This window comes from Scylla paramamosain, chromosome 21, assembly GCF_035594125.1.
Source record: "Scylla paramamosain isolate STU-SP2022 chromosome 21, ASM3559412v1, whole genome shotgun sequence".
Taxonomy (NCBI): Eukaryota; Metazoa; Arthropoda; class Malacostraca; order Decapoda; family Portunidae; genus Scylla; species Scylla paramamosain.
In genome coordinates, this window is record NC_087171.1 from 14533267 (window position 1) to 14553135 (window position 19869).

A 19869-nucleotide genomic window follows, 5' to 3' on the forward strand; every position below is an offset into this window, starting at 1 on the left:
TAAAAAAAAAAAATAGTCAAATGTTAAAATTTACACATTCCTAATATTTAATGTATTTCAGTAATAATGTAAGTAATAGCCTTTCAGTGGGTCGTTGGAGCGCCACGCAGCAAGAGCCCAGAGTGATAAAACATTCCATCCCAGCCCAGTAATCGTTCGGGAAATTTCCCTTTTGTATCGACGCTCACTCACTGACATTTTTAGGTGTTCGGTGTGTGCGCCTTGTTCACCATAACGCAACCAACGCAACCAACATACGCTACAACCACCCTGTGTAGCGGAGGCAGCATTGATGGTGCGGCCGGAGCAGATTGCGCCGCCCCGTGTGTGTCACTGACCAAAATTCTATTCCGTTCCTCACCCGAGTGGCTTAATACGAGTAATGATCGCACACAAGTACGACGTGCCGTGTGCCGCTGGCCATTAACCTTTGTAGCCTTGGCGGAGCGTCAGGGCAGGAGGAGGGCGCGAGAACAGGGCCATCAGCGTGTACTAGCGAGAGCATAATATTAATTTCCACGCCAGCACGGAGTTAACCTTAATTCTTAGTTGGACAGTGACGAGAAGAAACAGTGATAGGGAGGCTCGGAATGAAGCAGGAGTAGTGTATTCTGCTACGCTTCAACTCTAAGTCATCTGCATATTTTCCGGAGAACCTGTTAGGAAATTTAACATGTTTTAGTCTCAGGTTCCTTATCATTCTCACTGAGTTCTTTGTGTTGTGCATTATTATGAGACGAGAAAGTGATGAAGCAGAGAGAGAGAGAGAGAGAGCATCCAGTAACAAGGTGATCAACTGATGAGGGGAAGAGAGGACGGAGAGAAAAGGATGACGAAGGAAGGGGAGAAGGGAGAGAAGGGAGCTTGGAGGGGGAATGCTCACTCATCAGACCCCGCTATCGCTATCTTTCGCCCCAGAATACCAGGGGGACACTCAAGGCTTCCATTTTGATCCCCCCACCGTGGCAGTATGGGGTGTGAGTTCCATCAGCCTCCTGTCTGCCACCCCTTCTCCAGACGCCGCCGATACCTTTCAGTCTGTCGGAGGCGTCTAGTGGGTTCGTTTTCATCGCTATAGGGAACAAGAGGTGGTGGTGGTGGTGGTGGTAGTGGTGGTGGTGGTGATAACAGCTTATTCACGTGGCAACTTTTTTGACATTACAAACAGATACGAGAGAGAGAGAGAGAGAGAGAGAGAGAGAGAGAGAGAGAGAGAGAGAGAGAGAGAGAGAGAGAGAGAGAGAGAGAGAGAGAGAGAGAGAGAGAGAGAGAGAGTTGTGGCATTTTACTTTACCTCGATGTTTCACTTCAGGTTATGGAGTTGCGAGTTGTGTTTAAATGTTATGAATTTTGAAAGGTTTATCTCTAGAGGACTACTTCTATATGTTATTTTCTTCCTGTTTGTCCTTTTTTTTTAGTATAGGACAGTACTGTACCTCTTTTGTAGTCTTTGTTGGTCATGTACGATACAATATACTGCACTGCTACCATTTACTACTGCTTCCAACCACCACCACCACCACCACCACCACCACTACACTACTACTCTATCATGCCACACGCTAATGCAATCCTTCCCCGTCCCTTCCTTTGCAACCTCTCTATTAACTACTACTGCCACCAACTCTCTCTCTCTCTCTCTCTCTCTCTCTCTCTCTCTCTCTCTCTCTCTCTCTCTCTCTCTCTCTCTCTCTCTCTTAATTGTGTTGGTACGGTATTTCAATATGGCGGCGGCAAAATTGTTCTCATTGATTTTATACCCCGCGGGGATTGTAGGAGTGTGTGATAGGATCGTCTCGGGCGCACATTTACTTCCAGGTCGATATTGAAGTGTGGAATTTTCGATGAATCTGGGTTAAAGGGATCTGTCTGTCTGTCTCTGGCTCGAGCGGTGCGAGAACGAGGGCGCGCGGGAACGAGAACGAGTGGACAGGTGAAGTAAAATTGGTTTGGCAGTGTCGTCACTTTATACCCGAAGGGAACGAACGGTTACGCGCGAGTAATTCTTGCATGGGTCAAGGGGAAGCTGAGAATGTTTTTTTTTTTTTTATTTATTCTTTCTCTATTAATTGCTACCTGTAGTATATGCTGTATACGTTTGCAGGTGTGGTGATGTTTTACGTAATGTGTTCGTTAAGATGTGCACCTGTTGCCGTGTGGAGTCTAGTAAACGTGGTGTGATTAATGCATTGCAGTAGGGGCATAAGAAAAAATAGAGTAGTTTCAAAGGGCTTATTAACCTTCACATGGCAGCTCCTGACCTCTTAAAACTTATCTTTTGTAATCATCTTCCTTTACTTTACCCGCTTCTTCTTGAAACTGCTTATGTATTTTCCATGGAAGATTTTGTGAGTTTCAGATTATACATTGGAATACATAGGAATAAATAGAAGGGACAAGTACCAAGTGAAAATATGCAATTTTTTAAGTGAAGTGGAAATAGATATAGTGATGAAATATTGTGGTTATTATCAATGTGTGTGTGTGTGTGTGTGTGTGTGTGTGGAGTTTCGCTGTAACTGGGCGAATGTCACGTCTTGGGAATATGTAAGAGTAAGAATGTGAAGGGGAAAAAACGATGAAGTACTGATGTGTACTAGGAATATTTCTCCGGTGAAAATATTGTGGAATAGTTCGTATTTCTGGTGATTGAAGATGAGGGTGCAAGGGGGAGAGATCTATTTGATTTGATTGTAGTGGTGGTGGTGGTGGTGGTGATGTTGGTATTAGTGTTTTTTTTATTGCGACCATCATCATTATAATCCTCCTCGATAAACAAGTCAATAAGAAAAATTAAAAAGCAACACAATATAGTCTTTCGTTAATGAGATGCTGTAGCGAATTTGAATAAGAAAGAACAACGATTTTATGTATTGCCATTTTATCTTCCTTTTAGCGTATTGTTTATAGTATGGGTGAACTACAAGGGAAAAAAGAATCTCATTATAATTGTATATAATGTGAAAAATAATCTAGTCTTATTCGCCCCCAAACACACGTACATGATTACGAAGATGTGGACGAGTAATTTAATTCCGCTTGTGTTGTAATTGGCCTTGTGAATTATAGTCGTATAATACATCAACCTCAGCACTGAGTAGTTGACATACGAGTCGTACAGTCCCGCAGAGTCCCTACATTAATTTGAAGTGATGACAGCGAGAAATGAATAATGATAATAATAACGGTGTAAGCTGAGCATGCATAATGAGTGCAATTCTAAAAACATATCAGGTGGGTGTTTGCTTACTTTTTATCACATTAATATGATTTGCCCAACAGTTTTCTTATTTATCCACCAAAGAATTTACCAGCAAATGAATGTACACTATAAATTATCACTAATACTTTTGATCAGTCAGAATTCTGAACACATATGTATAATTTTTTACTCATCAAATATAAAAAGGATTTTTCTTATTTTTCATCTCTCAAAAATGTAGGAAAAACTAATGTTGGTGAGAGAGGGTCCTGAACACTGTCATCGCCTTTGTTTCTCTCGATGCTTGTGTCTGCTTCATATTTCCTCCTAGTACAAGCTGGCCAGTGATGCAAGTGGAATGAATCACGAATATGTGTCATCATTATATCTTGCAGAAACACTGGAGGTCAACACGTGACGCGTAGTAAGGGTTGTTTTGCGTGCTCAGGCACTTGACTTTATTGTTCACACTACATCGTATTGCTGTGATTTCTTACCCCCATCAAGGAAATGTTTTCATTGTACGTCTTATTGGTATATACATATGTTCCTGTCCATTTCTTTTTTTGTATGTTCTAAACAAAATGTCAGTGTCAGTATTTTACCTCAGTAAAAAAAATATATATATATATAGAGAGAGAGAGAAAATGAAATAAATAAAGAATGGAAAATAAAATAAAATAAAAATGACATGACAGTTTCCTGGATGTGTGTGTGACGGATCCAATTTGTGGGAAGCATTTATTTTGTCAGCTTTTTTTTCCTTCTGGCCTGGCTGGGCTGGGGAGTGTCGAGGTGAAGGTTTGATGGTCGATCTTGACACTACTTTTCCCCTCCATCATCCCCTTCATCCCTCACACTTTATGTAACTTTCTAAGTAACTTCTCTTTCTTCCTTCTTTGTAGCTTTCGCTTTACTCATTACCCATAATAAGTCCTAAAGAACTAAAGTACCCTCTTCTATCTTTTGCTCTCCTCAGTACCAATAAGTCTTAAACACTCAAAGCACCACTGGTTTCTTTCCTATATATTCATTTCTTATCCTATTCCCTCTACCTCGGTTTTCTCTACTATCAGTTAAAGGACCTGATCACAACTTAGGTCTCGTATCGATCTTACATAGCTGATGATAGTTTCGTACCCAGATTCTCTTCTGCATCGTGGTTTTCCACTCAACCATAACAACTTGTATATAGTTCACATAACAATGACACTTGCCTTGTTTGTACCTCGCTCTTCCTCTTTGATCATCTTCTCTCCATTGTCTATTAAAGTGATTTCGTACCTAGATTTTTTTTTTCTCTCTCTTTAAGGCACTAGCATGTTTGTATTCGTATAGTAAGTATTAAGGGGCCTCTACACATTCAAACGGTTTGTGAAACCCGGTTTTCCAACCTGTTTGTCAAGCGGTTTGAAGAGGTGTCAAACAGTCAAACCAAACGTACATCAAACCTCAGTCCTCAACTCAGTGTGACTCGCTCTTTTGTAAAGGAAAGATATGCCTCTCGACCAGGACGATTAGCGGTGGCCACTAACTGAAAAAAAAGATCAAAGTGGACAAAGGACTGGCTGTTAAAAAGAGATCAACATTCAGTTTGCCTGTTGATTTGAAATTAGAGCCAGATGACTGGCGTAATGATTTGAGGATGGACGAAGAAACATACATAGATCTACTGAGGCGTGTCACTCCTTCCTTTAAGTATAAAGATACACCTATGAGAAAGGCCATAACTGCACATGAAAGACTGAGTGTCACTTTACGTTATTTAGCAAAAGGCAGGGCCCTTAATGATCAGAAATCGTATTTCATTATTGGTTTGAAGCGCTACTGAGGTTTGATGTTGCATGTTCTCACACGCAAATGGTTTGTGGATGAGTTAAGCCCCGCCCACAAAAGTCAAGCTCGATCAGACTTTCTTCAAACCGTTTGACAAACGTGTTTGACAACCAAATACCCCGTTCACACGTTCAAACATCACTTCAAACACGTGTTTGTCAAACCGGGTTTGACAAACTATTTAACTGTGTAGAGGAGCGTTTAGCGTGCGATGAACGTGTAGTTGAAATGTATCAATAGGAACGTAGTGTAGCTGCGTGTGGCAGCCAAAACAAGTTGGATCTGCAAGGTGTGTCACCGAGAACGTAGGATATTTTGATTCCTTAAGAGACAAGACATAAGGTCATCAGTCAGAAGTGCTGGCTAGACATACAAGCTATTTCCAGCTTTTCTTCCGAGCCATAGCTATTCGCATACAATTTACGTAACAAAGATTCACCTTCCTTGTTTTTACCTCGCTTTTTTCTCTCTGGTTTACTTCTCTCCTTTACCCACAACGCGACAAGCCACACCTTCCCTGCCTCGCCGTTGAGGAATCGGAGGTGAGGACCGAAGACACATATTCATCATAGAGAATGTTTGCTCGCGGCTGTACTTCATTTGGATGCCGAGGGAATCATTTGTCAAGGTAAAGAATGTGGCGGCAGGGGGGAGGCGAGAAGGCTGCTGGCACGGGCTTGAGATTGATGAGTCGACTGGTCAGCTTCGGAGGGTCAGTTCTGGCCCGGTTATTTCAAATTCCGCGAGGGGGCGTGATCGCTGACGGGCTGCCTCTCGTAGGAGTTAGGGGAAAGGGTGTGATGAGGGGATGAGTGTGCAGAAAAATTATGTACTGTCTTAGGGAGGGGACGACATGTAGAAGTCCTGATGAATATTGTAATGGATGAGTGTGTTCGTATAAATTGTTTTTTTTTTCTCTGATAAATGAAGGTACGTGTCTCATTGCCAGGGACTGCTTCTCTTCACCCCAGCACTGCCAGGCACGTACAGCACATCCAATTTCCATCCTTAAGCCTTTCCGTCTGCGCTACAGTGATGTGATATCAAAAGTGGCGTGGAGAGTGGCGATTAGCCAAGCCTCTCTGATCCACAACCTCTCCCTTCTCTCTTATCCGGCAGAAAGGATTGTCCAGGCGCTCTCGGTACGTTTCGGAACCGCTGCCTCGCCCGCCGTTATTGTTTGGTAAAAGGGAATGTCCAGAGGCCCATTCGCACACCAGTGGACTTATGGTTTAAACTGTGAGGCGCACTGCTGATCGATGCTTCCTTCTGGGGTTTATATCAGCTTACTTGTTGCTGTCTCCTTCCCCCTCCCTTCGTCTGCTTCTTATTCCCCCTTCTGCAGATGAAGCATTTTTCCTTATCTATGAGTGTGTCTGCGTGGACTATTTACGAAACGCTTTCACTGTCGTGTTTCTGACGTAAAAAGACTGATTTTATTTTTATAAGGAAAAAAAAATCAAATCAAATAAATGAATAAAAAATAAATACTAGTAATTTCATAAAAGTAATGGCGCCGTATGAATGTTGAAATGTGAAAATGGTTTATCGTGCTGGAAGCTTACTTTGTGACATGAAAAAAAATAAATGAGAGAATAAATGACACTTTTCCAAATATTACATAAAACAGTGACACTGATGGCGCACGTCACTCACACTTCATTAACATTACCAACACTTTCACTTCCATGTCTTTTTTTTTCCTCGCGTACACCGGCAGGACAGACACGACGTGGCACTGAACGTTCTTGAAAAAAAGTAAATGGAAAACACTGCCATAAAAAAAAAAAGAAAATAGAATTGGCTTTCAGTTCAATGGTCACCTTGCTTCTTTATCCGGAAAGTGTGAGCCGCCCGCTCTTATGTTCATCTTGTGTGCTCGTTGGGCGTATGTGTTATAAAAAAATGTACACAAAATCGAACATTTCACGAGCCACTTGTATCCAGTTGGTAAATAAGCACACACACACACACACACACACACACACACACACACACACACACACACACACACACACACACACACACACAATGTTGCCACATTTGGAGTCAGTTTGCCGTTCAGAAAATGTTTTATGATGAATTTGTATTGAAAGTGTCATGCTTTGTCATTGTGCGTGTGACTTTAAGGTTACGCACAAAACTTTTTTAGCCCTTTTAACTTTTACTTAGCAACTGTCACCACCCAGCGCTTCTGTCAGCAGGGACCACGCGACCCTTTCTCTCTTGCAGGAGTATGATATTGATTTGTAAATATATACATGAATAATGAGATCTAGAAACACTTAACCTTATCAATTATATCGAGTGTGATGCAGGTTTGATTGTCGTGTTGAAGGTACAGAATTGTCATCCTGAACGGGGACGCCGCTCCCTGCGTCATTGGGTGCGAGGGTGAGCGAGGGCTGGCGCGGTGGTGCCTGGTGGCGGATCGCAGGCGGCAATACCAGACGCTGTTACTGTCATTAGAATTGCCAAATAAATGCTTGAAGGGGCCATAAAAGTGTACTTAAAGTCCCTCCTTCCCGTCCCTTATGCAAATGCACTCCAGCAGGCCCGCGCCTTCTGTAGACAACCTGACTTACCCTATTACTGTTATTTTTTTATTGTGATAATTATGGTTGTTTCAGTATTACTGGTTGTTATTATATTTATTGAAATTATTTATAAATTACTGAGTGTTAGAAAACATGACGTGTTTAACCAAGTTGAAGGTGAATACATACAGCAATTATTTTGTGTGCGCCGACCATAAGTTGACAACAAAAGTCTCCTGTTGATGTAGTGAGGAAGGCGTGGAGGCGGCGGACAAGCAGGCGTGGCGAGAGTGAGTAACCGTCATGTGTCGAATATCACATTCTCATTTCTTCTTGTCAGTTTCAGTCAGTTCGCTACAGAGACACAGGTTATCGGATTTCACCTAAACATGAGCGAATTTTAGTGGTTACTGGGAGGGATCCGCTGTAGTGATGAGCCTTCATTGACCGCTGGCTCCCTCCCTGACGAGGCTGAGGGGAGGCTGAAGGATGATTGGGTTCTCCCTCAGTTTTAGCGGAGGAGCGCGTCGTGTGGGCTGGCAGGCTGAGTTTTATTTAAAGAGGCGAGGCTAGGCTTAGTTACCGGGGAAAATATGCTCTAGTTAGCGGTAAAAATTTTTGCTAGGCATCCCATTTTGGAAGCAGAGTACACGTTTCGCTGTGCTCGCCTGGCGTGGCTCATATGCGTGGGGAAACTGTAGATCTGTCAGAGTTATAAATATTTCTATGTTTTGTGAAGTATGTATTTCGCTGTGTTTGCGTGGTGTGAGTTTAGTTATAGGGAAGAATGTAGACTAGCTGAAGTTACAAGTATTTATATTTGTAGCTATTCTATGGAAAGTGCACATTTTGTTAAGTATGGATAAGGCGGTGAGGAAATTATATTGTAGAACTAGTAAGAATTAATATTACTTTGAGGAAGACCAATAATTGGAACGTAAGGGAATACTTCTGCTTCAGGCCGACTTTCTCAACTAGGTTTTCCTCTCGTTTATATTTCTATTCATATATATATATATATATGTATATATATATATATATATATATATATATATATATATATATATATATATATATATATATATATATATATATATATATATATATATATATATATATATATATATATATATATATATATATATATATATATATATATATATAATTTTTTTTTTTTTGTTTAATGACGTAACATGAGCAAAAGATGAAACACATTTCCTCAGTTTCTCATCAGTTTGCGTAAGTCGCTGCGTATTGTGCCATAGCCGTGACGTGAGGCACTCACAGATCCCCCTATCCCTATCTCCTGGCATGGTCTCAATCCCCAGGCTTTGGCTCCCCAGCCACCGTGAGCCCGCGGCGGCGATCCGGCAGTTTGGGTCCAGTTGGATTTTTGGTACATTTAGAAAATTAAATTTCTGATCGATCCGCAACATTCAGAGGGCTGCGTTGTCCCGCTGCCACGCAGTGTGTCACGCGGAGACTGTTCCCGAGGCAGCGGCACGCGCATCCCTTGCCAAGACCTCAGCGCTCCCCTGAAATATGATAGTCGTAAATTCGCGGCGCGTACTCTTGTAGACGAGCAGCTTAACGTGCAAGTATTAATGCGCAGAAAGTCTCAGGTGACTCCCCACCTGCTTGGGAGGACCCGCTGTGTTATTTGTTTGTGTAGTTTGGTGAAGTATTTATAGATTTTATAAATATCATGTTATGATATCAAACTGGCTACCTAGTAGCTCATCCTCTATCCCATAAATAAGTAGTCGTGGATGGTTGTTTAAAGTGATATTCATAACTGAATTATCATGCATATAAAGAAGTCCTAATATTTTCATTGCAATTAAGTTCCTAGTTTTGCATGATTCTACAGTTATTCTACCGCTAATGTTGTAATTAGTATGTCTTCTAAATTTACGTTCTTCTTCTAATCCAAGTGATAAATATGTTTACGATTAAAAGGACCGACGGTCAAGACTTTGCTGTAGTCTTGTCACGTTAGGGCGATTTGACGGGCCACCATCCTGGTCTGTTCCTCCAGCCAACGCTGTCCTCCCACGCCTCGCCGCGCCCGTCACCACAGCGACAGTCACGCGCTCACGCCCCTCGACGAGACGCGACAGGATGAGCTGAGATTTAAAAGGGTCCAGTTTCTTTGAGGCTCTGCACGCTACGCACCTCTCTCCTCAGCTGGTTGCCCAGATTGTTACATCCTCCGCTGCGAATCTGTCCTCTAAATTCATAAGCATAGCTACTTTTAATAGTGATCCTCAGTTCTATTTGTTGCTGCTTGTTTCCCCCACCTTTATTTGATTCGATTTGATTATAGTAAATTATCAAACATTACATTTAAGCAAATTAAATTATATAATGAACTTTTGATAAAGCAATGTAAATTCATTATGGCTCCTCGATTATAATTTCTTCCTCCTCCTACCAAATGAGAAGGAGAGTAAATTTTTAAATAGGAAGGGATCCACAGCGCACACAGGGAGGGATTAATGAAAATAAATTACACTTGCTGACGGTGAATGAACCAAAACAAAAAAATTGGTTACTTATCTCAATTATGACTTAAAACAGTGAGAGAAGAAATAGTAATAAGAAGGGAAGCCAAGGTAAAGAAAAAAGTGCGGACAGTAAAACGGAGTTAAAACATGTAAGAAGAGTTAAGGAGAAAAGAACGAAAGCCCAAAGTGTGGCTGAGCGCTTGTCTCCCGTCACGGTGGTGGTGGTGGTGGTGGTGCCTCGTGTGTCCAGCAGCCGCCTGACAGTGTGTCTCCTCTTCTCCTGCAGCGCCTGACCGACTGCGAAGAGTAATCGGTTTAGTGGACGCTCCAAAGAAAAATCCCGACTCCCACTGGGGAAGTCTTTCAATTTTTAAGGTTTCTCCTCCAAGCACTGAGTGCATGTTCTCAAATTTTTACATTTCGGTGAAGTTTTAATATTACTAATGGTCTTGCTGCGGTGTTCGTTAGATACTTATATATAATTTAAATGACTTCTTTAGGAGATGATAAACAAGACCGACAGTGTTGTTGCTGTTGTGTTCAGATTATGTATATATATGTCATAGTTTTGTTGAGGAACTGGCGGCTCATATTTAAAGAAAATATAGATTTCCAACACGTACATACCTTTGCGTCAGGGCGAGATCTTGTATGTGAAATCAGGTCTTTCATTTATTTTATTTATTTACTTTATTGTCTTTCATGATTTTGTATAATTCATAACGTGAGCAATTTTTGTGTTAAACTTATTTCACGGTAGAATTTCAGCAACAGACCTTGAATGATTCTGCTTCTAATGCACAGAAGGACAGGTAAGGCAACACACACACACACACACACACACACACACACACACACACACACACACACACACACACACACACACACACACACACACCGCTCCGGAAAGGTTGTAAGCAGCGCTGCAGAATACACATATGCAAACCCATTTCAGAATGCATATATATTTGCGGTCATTTTGTTCTAATGCTCTCTGACCGGAAATCATAGAGAGCTTTTGTTGAATGAATAAAAATGCAAACACGAGTAAAAAAAAAAAAAAGATAAATAAATCCTTACTCTTAAAACATCTTAGGAAATAAAGCATTAGACTCCATGTTTTATGTTTTAATACAACTTATGTCTGTCAAACAATTTTATGAACTATTTCACCCAATATAGGCGGTGTTAGCTTGGTGTTTCCTTTCGTCCTCAACAAATGAAACACACCCATCCACCCACACACACACGGCACACAATAGCATGAAAGGCAACCAGGAGCAACAGAGACGGTTGTGATGCCATTGTAAATCCCTTCCATGTTGTAGTGTGTGATGCAGACACGATTCTTCTTGACAGAGCGCGAGTGTAATACGTGCTGTGGTAGTGAGTCTACTTGGTAATTACATATATTGATAGATCGTGTTTGTTATCCAAGGTGCTTTTCGAGCTCAACATGTGTTCGCATAATAGTTAATGTAGAACGAAAAAATCAACGTAATTACCCTATTTTTTTTATTTATCATTTATTCATTTATTTTATCCATTTATTTTGCTGTGACTTTATCTTTTTATCATTTTCTGTACTGTTTTATAAACGAGCGAACTTATTTATTTATTTTTTTTCTTGAGGATGAATTGTATGACTCGTATTAGTGGCCAGTGGATGATGGTTTTTATACAAAGCAGTGAGTAAAAGCCAGAAACTTAATTATTAACTTTTATGATATGACCTTTCTTTTCACTCACAATTGCGGTGTCGAGGAAAACCATTGCTTGAAGGTCACTGATGCAGTCTTTACCTCCAGGATGATAACGTAGAGATACAGAACATTCCCTTTTGCGCCTCATGCTACTGTTGGTAATAACTGTGTAGTGTAGCACTGTTTTACTTAATGAAGTGTCAGGAACCTCAGATATAAGCCTTGCCTCAGGTCTGCCGCTCTTTGTATCTCATGGTTTACCAGCCACGCAAATGTCTAACTATTATTCATTTGATACGACAGTTTTAACTTACTTTCAGCTCATACACTCCCCTGTTTTGGGCTCTACCGTACATCCAAGTTTTGTAGGCTTGCTTTTGATGCTCCATACTTGACCTTTATCATCTTTCTATTAGTTCATTTATTATTATTATCATTATTTTCTTATGAGTATTATGGATTTCTGAGGCGCCTGTCTACGATCCGCAGAAGCTCTTCCTTTTTACTGTGTGCGTGATTGTGTGTGTTTACATTTACATTTAATCTTGACTGACTTGTCCGGGTGATGATTAATATGATTTTTCTTTTTCTATTATCGCTGATATGAATTTGTACCCTTTTCTTTTATCATTAAGCTCCTGAACGTGACCATCTCTACCTCGTATTGTAACGGAAACAGAATTAGTAACAAAAAATACCCGCAGTAGTTCACACAGGCAGGTCGCGTAGATACATAACAAAAGATGACTCTCTCGGCTTTGCTATTTTCCATCAAGCAAAAATATGTTGACGTCCCTGAGAGTAACCATGTGTTCCTTGCAGACTTTGGTCGCGGTGGCGGGGATAAGTGAAGTGTGTTCCCCGGAGGACGGCATGAGAGGCAAGGAAGGAGAAAGAGACAGTGAGAGCAAAAGATATGCATACGTATACTCATCGAGCGTGGCCAGAGCCGAGGGAAATCAACACAGCGGTTCTAGAAGTCTTAGCGAGTGCCCGACATGTTTACTGATCACCTTGAAATGTGTTCCCTTTGTTAGCGGGACAGTGTGTGTGTGTGTGTGTGTGTGTGTGTGTGTGTGTGTGTGTGTGAGGGGTCGCGTATCTTCAGTGTCGGTTTCTTCACGTCTTTCATTTTTCGAGAGAACTTGATCTGAATGGACGTAAAAATCTTAAAAATGCAACTGACGGGAAACATCATAAAAGGAATGTTGTAGAAAGTACGTACGATTTGAAGGCAATTCAAATGATTTTAAGAATACAGGTATAGTTATTCTTGACTCTCCTTCACCCAGAAAACTCGACCTGACAGAGAGAGAGAGAGAGAGAGAGAGAGAGAGAGAGAGAGAGAGAGAGAGAGAGAGAGAGAGAGAGAGAGAGAATGTGTGTGTGTGTGTGTGTGTGTGTGTGTGTGTGTGTGTGTGTGTGTGTGTGTGTGTGTGAGAGTGTGAAGGGGAAACACATGTGTGTGAGGCGGGGTGTGGGGGACGGTGGAGGGGAGGGGAAACGCTTGTGCCTGTATGTTCGTGTGTAGCCCAACCAATACGTAAAACTATTGGTTGTGTTAGAGGACAATGACATGAAAGCCAAAGTCACAATAATAGTGATAATGTACCGACGGCCAGTGTGTGTTTGTTGTTCATACAAACACGACGCAGTCGCCACAGCCGCTTGTGTGTGCTTGTATTACATGACTGTGTTGTTGCTGCTCCAAAAAAATCAACCAGCCAGTCAGTCAACCATGAGGAGAATAACAAGGAAAACGCGCTTACTGGATGCTTTTCCTTCTTAAAACGACCAAACTTCAGTAAATCAAATAATGAGTTTCAGAACACCTGCGAACGTGACTTGATTCTTTGGCATTCTTTCTTTCATATATATATATATATATATATATATATATATATATATATATATATATATATATATATATATATATATATATATATATATATATATAGAGAGAGAGAGAGAGAGAGAGAGAGAGAGAGAGAGAGAGAGAGAGAGAGAGAGAGAGAGAGAGAGAGAGAGAGAGAGAGAGAGAGAGAGAGAGAGAGAGTTCCATAACCTTTTCAGAAATGTGTATAATAATATTACAAACGTAACAAAACATAACGCAAGAAATGCAACACAAACTTCATAAATATCATGCAAACTGAAACTCGCGACACATCACGGAGCATACACAAGGCTGGATTACAATAATATTCATGCATTCTTCGCTCTTTCATTTCTCGCACTGTAAACTCTGTCTGTTTCCATTTTCCCCTTTCTACAACCGAGGAGGAGTATCGACGCGCCCCGTAATTGGATTGGCTAACGCATTTCAAACTCTTTTTGTACCTTATTTCCCGGGAATGGTGATTATTTGGTATTTTCATCATGATCCTCTTGACAAGCCTCCTTTACACTAAAAAAAAAAAATATATATATATATATATATATATATATATATATATATATATATATATATATATATATATATATATATATATATATATATATATATATATATATATATATATATATATATATATATATATATATATATATATAAAATCAGAGTGAAATTATAGATAAGTAAAAATACTAGTATGTATGGAACGTTGAACGGCTGTGTCACATATTATATCTGATTAAAGTTGTATTGCTTACTGGCGCGCGTTATTTTTTTGTAATTTTTTTTTTCCAGCTGCCAACCTCAGTTATTTCACAGAATGCAAAAAAATACATCAGCATTATAAACATGATGATTTATATTACTAATTATTTTCTTGATTATTTATTATTATTAAAAAAAAAACGTTTTACGAGTGCAGGCCAAGTGACGTGCCTGTCATTTCGCTCTTTTCACCGGTTTCTTTCTCAGCTTTGTTATATTATTTTACATTTCAGTGAGTGAGTGAGTGAGTGAGTGAGTGAATGAATAAATGAATGAGTGAGTGAGTGAATGAATGAGTGAGTGAGTGAAGTCAGTGAGTTAGTGAGTGAGTCAGTCAGTGAGTCAGTCAGCCAGTCATTCATTCAGTCGTGGAGGAGAAGGAGGAGGTGGAGAGGACTTAGTCAAAATGTGTAGATGTGATACCAAGTTGTGACACACAGAGGAACGAATTAAAGTGCAAGCGTATTAATATGTAGATACATTTTCAGTTTTCAAAATTGAGGTAGTTTACTGTTATAGTTGCAGTAAGCACATCAACGGATCCTCCCGTCATATAATAACAAATCTCTTGTCACCTGTGGTTGTTATATATCCTCCCAGAGCATCAGGGTGAACACAACCAGCGTCACAAGAGGTGTCGCCCCAACGCCTCACTTCCATGTTGATATATTTAGTGTTCGGAGTCTGGATTCTTCGTAATTTCTGATGAATGGAACCCCAACTTTCCCCTGACCTTTAAGCTTGATCTTTTCCTTATGTATAAAAAGAAAAAAAAAGGCAGTTGAGGCTACTGTCAAGAGTTCATATTCTATTCCTGACGCGCTCCCTCCCCTCACTTTCAGACCAAAGTTGGTTCCCGCAGCATTCCTTCGCTAAATAGATTTGGGTTATATATCTCTCACGTGGAACTAAATCAAATCATGGCCGCCAATTTTCCTTTTCTTGAAATCTTTATTTTAGGAGATTTTAGTATTCAGCGCCAGCTTGGTCTGCTGTTTTCGCATACTGACCAACATTATGAACAAACGTTACTCTATACAGGCACTGGTAACTTGGACTAGCTGTTAGAGCACCTTACCTTTCTCCCTCGCTGCCTTGGACACGCGCCTGATATGTCTGACCTTTACTTGACATATGATAATTTGACCTTAGTCTAGTAAACATTTCTTTTCTCACGGATTTTCTTTGATCATAAACTTGGTTCAGTCTTCTGTCTCGTCACTCACTGCTAGACTTCGGAACAACGGAAGTGTTTTTGGCTTGAAGTCTTGGTGAAATGCAGTGCTTTCTGTTCTCTTGTTTGAAACGCTGATTGCTCTATGTATGTGGTAAGAGCTCCTCAAAGCGCTTATATTTTACATCCATTTCAGTTAGATAATGTCTATTACGTCTCTCTCTCTCTCTCTCTCTCTCTCTCTCTCTCTCTCTCTCTCTCTCTCACAGAAATACCGAATAGTACCAACTTGGCAGCAAGGTCCCGACAACACCATGTAGGGAGGCCGTGCGGGACTTGGTGTGTGTGTTGTCGCGTGTGTCCGTGATTCCTGGAACGGTCACATCATGTCACTCAGGCGTCAGGAAAGCTTTTAGCGTTATTACCAGGGAGCCTCGCCTCGCCGCGCCTCCTTATCTGGTTAGGGAGGACAGCACTGCTAATAATTTTGCCTGGCAGCCTTAGAGTCCAGTGGCTCCACCAATCGATTATACAAGACAACATTCACAGGCAAACATTACGAAACTTACAGAAAAATGACAAAACTGTTGATTGGACTAGACAAAAAACTTAATCTAAGTCTAAGAATGGAATAAGAAAAAATATACGTAATACTGAGGCGTGCACACGAGTTCTTGTTGCTTGGGAATATTTTTTGAGCATATTACGTATTTCTTAAAAGATTCTGTTGTGGTAATAATGTGCGCTAATCGCTATGATCCGGTGAGGGAGGCGTGGAAAGACAGTCTGTATGGAGTATCAAGAAATTTCCCCAAATAACTGAGAGGGATTGAAAAATATGAATATGAAGGAAGACAAAAGGTCAGAATGAAAGGCATCGTGGAAATGATAAAGGAGGAAAAATGGAAGTTGGTAGAGCAATTGGCGGGAGGAGCAAAAGGTTGATGGACTGAATCCTGGGAGACTAGGCGAAGCAACGGGAATGGAGAGCTGAATGAAAAGTTAAGGCAAAACTTGGCAGGCATCGGCACAGTGGCGTGATTCTTGGACAAGATGAAGGCTGGTGGTCCTGCTGATATTTATCCATCCATCTACGTCTAACTATGTCTTTATCTTTAAGTATGTATGTATATTTTTATCTTTACTTATCTACACATTTATGTATCTATTTGTGTCTATCTTTCTGTCTGTATTTGTATCTTTTAATCAGTCTTTTCCATGTATGTATGTATGATCCGTCTATCTATCTATTTATCTGTCTGTCCATCTATCTATCTATTTATCTATCTATCTAAAGAATATATATTTTGATTTTTTTCATCTATTAAAGTCTCCCCTTTCCACTTCCTTACAATTACCAAGTTACTAAAGTTTCTGGAAATAATAAAGGTTTATGTAACAGATTTTCTTTGCTCTGAGAAATCGCCTCAAGAGTTTTCAGGAATTCATTGTTATTTATACATCGCAAAGTCTTTCCTCTCAAGTCTCATTGTCAGAACTCTCCACTTCTCTTCCTCCTCCACCTCTTTAGTGATTCTCTCTTATGAAAGGACTTGACGCTCTGAGGAAATTTTCTCTCGACTTGTATTGTAACCTAACTATATTGAAGGAACTAGTTACGTGATTAGCCTTACTATGTGTAAAGTTACTACTACTACTACTACTACTACTACTACTACTACCATCATCTCAATTGCTACGTCTGCTGCTGCTGTTCACGATGCTGAGGCGGTGTGTGTGTCTGTGTGTGTGTGTGTGTGTGTGTGTGTGTGTGTAATCAGTGTGTGAGTGTGAAGATGAAGTGAATTATGAAGGCAGTGCACAGTTCACCTTACATCGCTTTCTTTACTTATACTGTGGCCAATACGACGTTCCTCCCGCATTCCAGTACTACCCCGGCAGTTCGGTCTGTGTAGGTGATGGCTGAGTAGGAGCCGCCTCGCCTTTTGGAAAACAATCACCTGGAGAGTGTTGCGTCACTCCATCTCGCCGGGGTGGGGGGACAGGTGGCCTCGGGAAGGACGTTTGGGTGGATGGCTGGTCGATTCCTAGTGTGAACTGTTGCTGGGCTCCTTCCCTATAGCACTGTGAGATGAAACGTATTGGTGGTTTCCTTGTCGTTGGTTACTGAAAGACTGTATAGTGTAAGTTTATCCCTTTGTACTCCTATATACTTATCTGGTCCATCTCCTCACTCACTCCCGACAGCCAGTCCATCACGGGAGAATATTTCAATAATTTCGTGGATGATTTGTGAAAGGCGCGGGCCGGGAGACTGCATGGAGGGTGGCCGGGTAGCGCGCTATGACATGCAGTTCAAAATGTATATGCATATTATATCCCGGTATCATATTATAATTATTCTGGCGTCCATTTATTCTTGCGATATACATATGTGGAGATGAAGAGCGAGGCAGTGATGACGATGATGATGATGATGATAATGATAATAATAATAATGATAATAATAATAATAATTGTTTCGCATAAGGTTCGTACATACATTAAATACAGTCTTGTGAGTAATTTGATTAAAAAGTGGAGTAAAATTTTAGAACATATGCGTGATAATATTGTGTTGTGTTTGTTTTGTCCTGATGAGAAGCTTGGGGCTGTAAAGGGGAGACAGTATTATTATTTTTTTTCTGTACGTGTTTATAATTAGGAAAGTACTCTCTCTCTCTCTCTCTCTCTCTCTCTCTCTCTCTCTCTCTCTCTCTCTCTCTCTCTCTCTCTCTCTCTCTCTCTCTCTCTCTCTCTCTCACTGCGTGCATTTTCGCAAGCATCTTACGCCATTATTCATTCCAGAACTAGGAGGAAGTCATTGGTGAGTAACTCTTGTTTTGATAATTACATTGGTTTAAAAATGAGAATAACGGCCTTTCCTTGACCACTGGAAATGGTGTTGGAAAGTTAAAGTTTCGATAAAGGGAAGAAAAAGAGAGAAGCTTGTGAAGTTGGTGTCCAGTATCACAGCAACACGGGCCTCACCATGCACGCATCTTTTTCTCGCCCTCCCTCACTCACTCTTACATTATTGATAACCCATTCCCAAACCCATAAATCTTCTTCAGTCGCCTTCAATATGTATTTGACACATTTCACTTAAACCGCTTTCTGTTTTGTCTTTGCTACCTCCTCCTCTTGTCTTCCCACGCTCTCACGCAGACACGTACGCACACTGTTGGTAAGTCTCTCTCTCTCTCTCTCTCTCTCTCTCTCTCTCTCTCTCTCTCTCTCTCTCTCTCTCTCTCTCTCTCTCTCTCTCTCTCTCTCTCTCTCTCTCTCTCTCTCTCGCTCTCTCTTGGTCTTCACTCTCCTCCAAAGGTTATACACGCAGGTGCTCGGGTTGTTTTGTGTACAGTAACATTACCTTGCCTCCCTCATTCCCCTGACGTGTACAGATTGAAGGTTGTCGCAGGGGAGTGCTAATGTCAGACCTGCCTTATTATGTAGCTAGAATTATGCCGCGGTAGATTGCCAAGGCCACTCATTAAATCGCCTTCACCGTGTCAGTTTTATTCTATTTTTCATATCGTGTTCCTCTTAAAATTGTGTTGTTTAGGTTGGCTGTCTTGTTCAAACGCACCTTGATCCAAATACCTGTAAATTGTGTTGGGTATATTTTCGTCCTATCTACCGTTCTCTTCTCCCATTCTCATGTAAATGTATCTCTGAATAAGTAGCACGTTTATTTCCCTTCGTCGACTTTCAAAAGTAACGCCGCCACCTCAGCACACGTCTTGGCTTACAACTTGCAAATTAAGGTTCTTGATTTACATGCATGTTGTTAGGGAGACTCAGGTTCTGTGCGTGTTTCTTTGTATGACTTCTGTACTGATTTCTGTAGTTTTCGTCTGTAACCAGGTAGTCACCGCCGCATAATCACTGCCAGTAGATCAATCTCGCTGTTGTTATTAGCGTCCCTAGTTTCTTTTATCTTTGTATTTTCAGTTTAATTTCTCATATAAGCTTTGGGTTTTACTAATATGAGAGTTGTCCAGTACTTGACTCCTTCAGCTGGGTATACGGTTAGAGACATGAAAACAAATGTACTTTTGATAAATTTATTAGTAGCGTGCAAGAAAAGTCATCCTTTTCCTGAAAAAAAAAAAAAAAAAAAAAAAAATTATATATATATATATATATATATATATATATATATATATATATATATATATATATATATATATATATATATATATATATATATATATATATATATATATATATATATATATATATATATTA

General features: G+C 40.4%; 1 protein-coding gene across 1 annotated transcript in view; it reads left to right on the plus strand.

Annotated features, from left to right (window-relative positions):
* The first annotated feature begins 875 nt into the window (after nucleotides 1-875).
* Nucleotides 876-19869, plus strand: part of LOC135111287 (uncharacterized) — a 262066-nt gene continuing 243072 nt past the window's right edge. The window contains exons 1-5 of the mRNA XM_064024524.1: nucleotides 876-977; nucleotides 6158-6180; nucleotides 7377-7432; nucleotides 8904-8971; nucleotides 12608-12709. Of these exons, the coding sequence (XP_063880594.1) occupies nucleotides 876-977; nucleotides 6158-6180; nucleotides 7377-7432; nucleotides 8904-8971; nucleotides 12608-12709 (351 nt within the window). The remainder of the gene's footprint in view (nucleotides 978-6157; nucleotides 6181-7376; nucleotides 7433-8903; nucleotides 8972-12607; nucleotides 12710-19869) is intronic.